The following is an 8490-nucleotide window of genomic DNA, read 5'->3' as shown; positions in this document are numbered from 1 at the left end:
TTTTCCCCCGGGTGGGGTTTTCTGTTGTTTGAGAGGGGAGATAAATCTCTTTACACACTTAAACCCTCTCTTACACAGACCACACACTTAAAACGCCTCTCTTACACAGGCACACACAAAACCCTCTCTTTACACAGGCACACACAAAACCTTCTCTACACAGTTGCACACACAAAACCCTCTCTTACACAGGCACACACAGAACCCTCTCTTACACAGACACACCACAAAACCCTCTCTTACACAGACACACAACAAACCCTCTTACACAGGCACACACAAAAAAACCCCTCTCTTACACAGGCACACACAAAACCCTCTCTTAACGGCACACACAAAACCCTCTCTTTACACAGGCACACACAACCCTCTCTTAACAGGCCACACACAGAAAACCCTCCTCTTACAAAGGCACACACAAACCTCTCTTACACAGGCACACACCAAACCCTCTTCTTACACAGACAACACAAAACCCTTCTCTGACACAAACACACACAAAACCCTCTCTTACACAGACACACACAAAACCCTCTCTTACACAGACACACACAAAACCCTCTCACACAGACCACACACAAAACCCTCTCTTACACAGGCACAACACAAACCCCTCTTACACAGGCACACACAAAACCCTCTCTTACACAGGCAACACACTAAAACCCTCCTTACACAGGCACACACAAAACCTCGGCTTACACAGGGCCACCAACAAAAACTCTCTTCTTACCACAGGCCACACAACAAAACCCTCTCTTACACAGGCACACACAAAACCCCTCTCTTACCACACAGAAGACACACCACAAAACCCTCTCTTACACAAGACACCACACAAAACCCTCTCTTACACAGGCACACACCAAAACCCTCTCTTACACAGGCACACACAAAAAAACCCTCTCTTACACAGGCACACACAAAACCCTGCTGGCTTAACAGGCACACACAAAACCTCTCTTTACACAGACAACACACAAAACCTCTCTTACACAGGGCCACACACAAAACCCTCTCTACACAGAACACACACAAAAACCCTCTTCTTACACAGCACACACAAAACTCTCTTAACAGGACACACACAAAAACCCTCTCTTACCAGACACCACACAAACCCTTCTTACACAGGCACCACACAAAAACCCTCTCTTACACAGACACAAACAAAACCCTCTCTTAACAGACACACACAAAACCCTCTCTTACACAGGCACACACAAAACCCTCTCTTACACAGACACACACAAAACCCTTTCTTACACAGACATACCGACAGACACACACAAACACACATGTTGTCTGTGCCTCTCTCCATCAGAAAGACCGGGGAATTGGCTGTAAATCCTTCCTTCCCATTTTTTCGTTAGACCGCCGGAACATTTGGAAAAGGTTTTTTGCAATTATATTTAACCATACGTGGCCGGCATCCCAATCAGGCCCCGAGTCCTGGTGATCACATTTACATGGTCTCAGGTTCTCCACTTCCCTCCTGTCAGAGAACACACACAGAGACAAACATGTGTATGTACACTACACACACACACACACACACACACACACACACACACACACACACACACACACACACACACACACGTAAGTGCTGTACCCAGGATACTGCAGGCTCAGGGGCAGGGACCACCTGGATCCTCAACGACTCCTCTCTCTCTCTCTCTCTCCTCCGTCCCCTCTTTTTCCTCTCCTTTCCGCCTTACTCCCCCTTCTCTATTTCGACCATTCGTTGTTTCTGTCTTCCTTCCTTTGCGTCCTGTAGTGTATATGTGAGAGATTTGATCTGTTTTTGTGACGTCACGTGAAATGTAGTTTTGTGTGGATTATTATCATATCAGTGTGTTTGCAGTGTTTCCTCTGGAAATCTTAGTGGCAGGCTTTTAATTTTTTTAAATTTCACCTTTATTTAACCAGGTAGGCCAGTTGAGAACAAGTTCTCATTTACAGCTGCGACCTGGCCAAGATAAAGCAAAGCAGTGCGACACAAACAACAACACAGAGTTACACATGGAATAAACAAACATACAGTCAATAATACAGTAGAAAAAGTCTATATACAGTGTGTGCAAATGAGGTAAGATTAGGGAGGTAAGACAGTAAATAGGCCATAGTGGTGAAGTAATCACAATTTAGCATGAACACTGGAGGGAGAGATGATGATGTGCAAGTAGAGATACTGAGGTGCAAAAGAGCAAAAATAAATAACAATATGGGGATGAGGTCGTTGGGTGGGCTGTTTACAGATGGGTGGGCTTGGAGTCCGGTGGCAAGGCCCCTGGGAGACATTTTTGTAGAACGATATTGAAAGTCTCCGTTCTGGTGACTTTTTAAAAGAACATTCTACCCGTTTTTGTTAGCGTAAGAACACGTCATAAAATGTAGAATTCAAGTAAATCCACTTTAAAACTGCCACCAAAAAATCTCAGCCTCATGGCAAAATGTGTAGAATAGCATGAGATTAGACATTTTCTCTTTGCCCCATGGCAAAATGTGTAAAATTGCAAGAAGTTGGATGTACATTTTTTAAATAAAATAAACAAAAATAAAAACGCAACATGTAAAGTGTTGGTCCCATGTTTGATGAACTGAAATAGAAAATACCAGAAATGTTCCATACGCACAAAAAGCTTTATTTCTCTCAAATGTTGGGCACAAATGTGTTTACATTCCTGTTAGTGAGCATTTCTCCTTTGCCAAGATAATCCATCCACCTGACAGGTCTGGCATATCAAGAAGCTGATTAAACATGATCATTACACAGGTGCACCTTGTGCTGGAGACAATAAAAGGCCACTCTAAAATGTGCAGTTTTGTCACACAACACAACGCCACAGATGTCTCGAGTTTGAGGGAGGGTGCAATTTGCATGCTGACTGTTGGAATGTCCACCATAGCTGTTGCCAGATCGTTTAATGTTCATTTCTCTACCATAAGCTGGCTCCAAAGTCATTTTAGAGAATTTGGCAGTACGTCCCACCTCACATCCGCAGACCACGTGTAACCACGCCAGCCCAGGACCTCCACATCCAGCTTCTTCACCTGCGGGATCATCTGGTTGGGGGTGGGGGTGGGGGTGCTGAGGAGTATTTTGGTCTGTAATAAACCCCTTTTGTAATGTCAAACTAATTCTGATTGGCTGGACTTGGCTCCCCAGTGGGTGGGCCTGGCTGCCAAGTGGGTGGGCCTATGCCCTCCCAGGCCCAGTCATGGCTGTGCCCCTACCCAGTCATGTGAAATCCATTGATTAAGGCCTAATGAATGCATTTCAGTTGACAGATTTCCTTATGTGAACTGTAAATCTATGAAACTGTTGCATGTGGCATTAAAAATGTTTGTGTGTGTGTATATATATATATATACAGTGGGGAGAACAAGTATTTGATACACTGACAATTTTGCAGGTTTTCCTACTTACAAAGCATGTAGAGGTCTGTAATTTTATATCATCACGGTTACACTATCAACTGTGAGAGAAGGAATCTAAAACAAAAATCAGAAAATCACATTGTATGATTTTTAAGTAATTAATTTGCATTTTATTGCATGACATAAGTATTTGATACATCAGAAAAGCAGAACTGAATATTTGGTACAGAACCTTAGTTTGCAATTACAGAGATCATACGTTTCCTGTAGTTCTTGACCAGGTTTGCACACACTGCAGCAGGGATTTGGCCCACTCCTCCATACAGACCTTCTCCAGATCCTTCAGGTTTCGGGGCTGTCGCTGGGCAATACGGACTTTCGGCTCCCTCCAAGATTTTCTATTGGGTTCACGGTCTGGAGACTGGCTAGGCCACTCCAGGACCTGAGATGCTTCTTACGAGCACTCCTTAGTTGCCCTGGCTGTGTGTTTCGGGTCGTTGTTCATGCTGGAAGACCCAGCCACGACCCATCTTCAAAGCTCTTACTGAGGAAAGGAGGGTGTTGTCAAGATCTCGCATACATGGCCCCATCCATCCTCCCTCAATACGTGCAGTCTCCTGTCCCCTTTGCAGAAAAGCATCCCCAAGAATGATGTTTCCACCTCCATGCTTCACGGTTGGGATGGTGTTCTTGGGTTGTACTCATCCTTCTATTCCTCCAAACACGGCGAGTGGAGTTTAGAGCAAAAAGCTCTATTCTTGTCTCATCAGACCACATGACCTTCTCCATTCCTCCTCTGGATCATCCAGATGGTCATTGGCAAACTTCAGACGGGCCTGGACATGCGCTGGCTTGAGCAGGGACCTTGCGTGCGCTGCAGGATTTTAATCCATGACGGCGTAGGGTGTTACTATGGTTTTCTTGAGACGGGTCCCAGCTCTCTTCAGGTCATTGACCAGGTCCTGCCATGTAGTTCTGGCTGATCCCTCACCTTCCTCATGATCATTGATGCCCCACGAGGTGAGATCTTGCATGGAGCCCCAGACGAGGGTGATTGACCGTCATCTTGAACTTCTTCCATTTTCTAATAATTGTGCCAACAGTTGTTGCCTTCTCACCAAGCTGCTTGGCTATTTGTCCTGTATACCATCCCAGCCTTGTACAGGTCTACAATTTATCCTGATGATCCTTACACAGCTCTCTGGTCTTGGCCATTGTGGAGAGGTTGGAGTCTGTTTGATTGAGTGTGTGACAGGTGTCTTTTATACAGGTAACGAGTTCAAACAGTGCAGTATACGGTATGAGTGTAGAGAACAGGAGGGCTGCTTAAAGAAAAACTAACAGGTCTGTGAGAGCCGGAATTCTTACTGGTGGTAGGTGATCAAATACTTATGTCATGCAATAAAATGCAAATTAATTACTTAAAAATCATACAATGTGATTTTCTGGATTTTTGTTTAGATTCCGTCTCTCACAGTTGAGATGTACCTATGAAAAAATACAGACCTCAACTAGCTTTGTAAGTAGGAAAACCTGCAAAATCGGCAGTGTATCAAATACTTTTCTCCCCACTAGTATATTAATATACCAGTCAAAAGTTTGACAACACACAGGATTTTTCTTTATTTTTACTGTTTTGAACATTGTAGAATAAATAGTGAACATATTTGAGATTCCTCAAAGTAGTCACCCTTTGCCTTGATGACAACTTTGCACACTCTTGGCATTCTCTCAACCCGCATCATGAGTAGTCACCTGGAATGCTTTTCCAACAGTCTTGAAAGAGATTCCCACGTATGCTGAGCACATTGTTGCGTGCTATTTTCTTCACGCATGCCAGTCCAAACTCATCCCAAACCATCTCAATTGGGTTGAGGTCAGGTGATTGTGGAGGCCAGGTCATCTGATGCAGCACTACATCACTCTCCTTCTTGGTCAAATAGCCCTAACACAGCCTGGAGGTGTGTTGGGTCATTGTCCTGTTGAAAAATGATAGTCTCACTAACCAGATGGGATGGCGTATCGCTGCAAAATGCTGTGGTAGCCATGCTGGTTAAGTGTGCCTTGAATTCTAAATAAATCACTGACAGTGTCACCAGCAAAGCACCGTCACACCTCCTCCTCCATGCTTCACGGTTGTAACCACACATGCGGAGATCATCCGTTCACCTACTCTGCGTCTCACAAAGACATGGCAGTTGGAACCAAAAATCTCAAATTTAGACTCATCTGACCAAAGGACAGACCGGTCTAATGTCCATTACTCGTGTTTCTTGGCCCAAGCAAGTCTCTTCTTCTTATTGGTGTCCTTTAGTAGTGGTCTCTTTGCAGCAATTCAACCATGAAGGCCTGATTCCTGTTACTTGAACTCTGTGAAGCATTTATTTGGGCTGCAATTTCTGAGGCTGGTAATTCTAATGAAGTTATCCTCTGCAGCAGAGGTAACTCTGGGTTTTCCTTTCCTGTGGCGGTCTTCATGAGAGCCAGTTTCATCATAGCGTTTGATGGTTTTTGCGACTGCACTTGAAGAGCGTTCAAAGTTCTTGACATTTTCCGCATTGACTGACCTTCATGTCTTAAAGTAATGATGGACTGTCATTTCTCTTTGCTTATTTGAGCTGTTCTTGCCATAATATGGACTTGGTCTTTTACCAAATAGGGCTATCTTCTGTATACACCCCTACCTTGTCACAACACAACTGATTGGCTCTAACGCATTAAGAAGGAAATACATTTAACAAGGCACCCCTGTTAATTGAAATGCATTCCAGGTGACTACCTCATGAATCTGGTTGAGAGAATGCCAAGAGTGTGCAATGCTGTCATCAAGGCAAAGGGTGGCTACATTGAAGAATCTCAAACATAAAATATTATTTTGATTTGTTTAACCCTTTTTTAGTTTCTACATGATTCCATAGGTGTTATTTCATAATTTTTTAGAAAATAGTACAAATAAAGAAAAACCCTTGAATGAGTAGGTGTGTGTTAACTTTTGACTGGTACTGTATATGTGTGTATGTATTTATTATTATCTGCAGTGGCTGCAACGACTTTGAATGCAGCGGAAACTGTGTGTGTGTGTGTGTTAGTGCTTTAGCAGAACTCCCTGGTGCACTGGCCAGCAAAGTCCAGCTGACCAGCTGAGCCCACCCAGTCTGTGTGAGAGAAAAGCGTGCCTACATTTTTCTGCCTTCTACGGACCATAAAGACCTGTGTGTGTGTGTGTGTGTGTGTGTGTGTGTGTGTGTAAAGCAGACCTTGTCTGATCCCCCTTGCTCCTCTCATTTTCCCTGGTGAAAGGCACCATTATAACTGATTTCCATGACCTCAAGCTAGGGCCCTTGCTGCCTTCCCTTCGTCATGGCCTGTGTGTGTGTGTCCCAGTGTACTTACTTGCGTTGTGTGCGACTTTGTGTATGTGTGGCTGTATAACTGTGTGATTGTGTGCGAATGCACTCCTGTGTGTTTTCTCTCTCTTTCTCTCTCTCTCTGGGTGGTGTCTCTCTGTCTCTTTCTCTCTGCTCTCTCTCTCTCCTCTCTCTCTCTCTCTCTCTCTCTCTCTCTCTCCTCTCCTCTCCTCTCTCTCTCCTCTCTTCTCCTCTCACTTGTTTAACTGCTTTCCATGACCTCCAGCCAGACCCTCCTATCGCGCCTGCCTCGCACCTGTTCTTAGAAACAGTGCGTCACATTGGCTGAAATATGCCGCTGCGCTGCCTACTCGGTTTGAATAAGCTACGGCATGGTGCTTAAACCACGACAGCTCTCTGATTATCCATATATTTCAATGATTGATTTAAGAGCCCACCAGCCCACTGTCGAACCTGAAAGAGAGCGAGGTGGAGGCTTGGACCTTAGGAATGAGACGAATGTATAATATACAGGCTGTGTTATTCATTGACATAATTCATAAAACCGCTGAATATTTGTTCAGAGGAGTTTTATTCAGCTCCAAATTGATTTTTGTATTGGTAGATTTAACTGATGGCTTTTGAACACTCAATGTTCACCCATTTTCAAATAACTGCCCATTTGTTTTTATGGTTTGAAAATGGGACGTAAGCAAGATGTTTAAATTTAGAAATTGAATGGAAGAAGGAAAGCGTATGAAAACACATCGGTCCCCTACACACACAACACACACACACACACACACACACACAACAACAGTGATATGTTGCGTTATAGCTGTCTCATTATTACATGTGTTGGAGGCTGGCGGACAGAAATTCCATTTTTAATGTCTCCTCTCGTCTCCCTGTTCCTCCATTCCTCTCTTTTGATAATACTTTCCTTGAGCTCATAAAAACCAGAGGTTCTCTCAGAGACCCAGCTCCTTCCCTTTCTCCTTTTCATCATGCAGATCTTATATTCTCCTAGTCATATTCTACTTGCTCTCTCTCAGTGGTCAGTTTTATACTACTCTCTCTCTCATTGGTCAGTTTATTACTACTGCTGTTCATTGTCATTTTATTACTACTCGCTCTCTCTTGGTCAGTTTTATTACCTATTCGCTCTCTTCACTGTCAGGTTATTACTACTCTCTCTCTCATGGTCAGTTTTATTAGCTTTTACCCTCTCTCTCACTGGTCAGTTATTACTACTCTCTCTTCACTGTCAGTTATTACTACTCTCTCTCTCACTGGTTCAGCTTTTTTTATACATCTCTCTCTCAACTGGTCAGTTTTATTACTACTCTCTCTCTCACTTGGTCAGCTTTTATTACTACTCCTCTCTCACTGTCAGTTTTATTACTACTCTCTTCTCTCACTGGTCAGTTTTATTACTACTCTCTCTCTCACTGGTCAGTTTTTTACTCTACTCTCTCTATCACTGGTCAGTTTTATTACTACTCGCTCTCTCTCACTTGGTCAGTTTTATTACTACTCTCTTCTCGTCATCTTGTCAGTTTATACTACTCGCTCTCTCTCACTGGTCTTTTATTACTACTCGCCTCTCTCACTGGTCATTTATTACTACTCTCTCTTCACTGGTCAGTGTTATTACTACTCTCTCTCTCACTTGTCAGTTTATTACGACTCTCTCTCTCTCACTGGTCAGTTTATTACTACTCTCTCTCTCTCTCTCCACTGGTCAGTTTTTATTACG

At 43.6% G+C, this 8490-nt stretch overlaps 1 protein-coding gene across 1 annotated transcript in view; it reads right to left on the bottom strand.

Moving 5' to 3' along the window:
• Positions 1-1465: 1465 nt before the first annotated feature.
• Positions 1466-8490, bottom strand: part of LOC111968976 (coiled-coil domain-containing protein 162-like) — a 20723-nt gene continuing 13698 nt past the window's right edge. Inside the window, exon 26 of the mRNA XM_023994965.3 lies at positions 1466-1495. Coding sequence (XP_023850733.3) covers positions 1466-1495 — 30 coding nt within the window. The remainder of the gene's footprint in view (positions 1496-8490) is intronic.

This window comes from Salvelinus sp. IW2-2015, linkage group LG9 (genome assembly GCF_002910315.2).
Source record: "Salvelinus sp. IW2-2015 linkage group LG9, ASM291031v2, whole genome shotgun sequence".
In the NCBI taxonomy this organism is placed as follows: domain Eukaryota; kingdom Metazoa; phylum Chordata; class Actinopteri; order Salmoniformes; family Salmonidae; genus Salvelinus; species Salvelinus sp. IW2-2015.
This window is presented reverse-complemented; position numbering and strand designations above follow the sequence as displayed.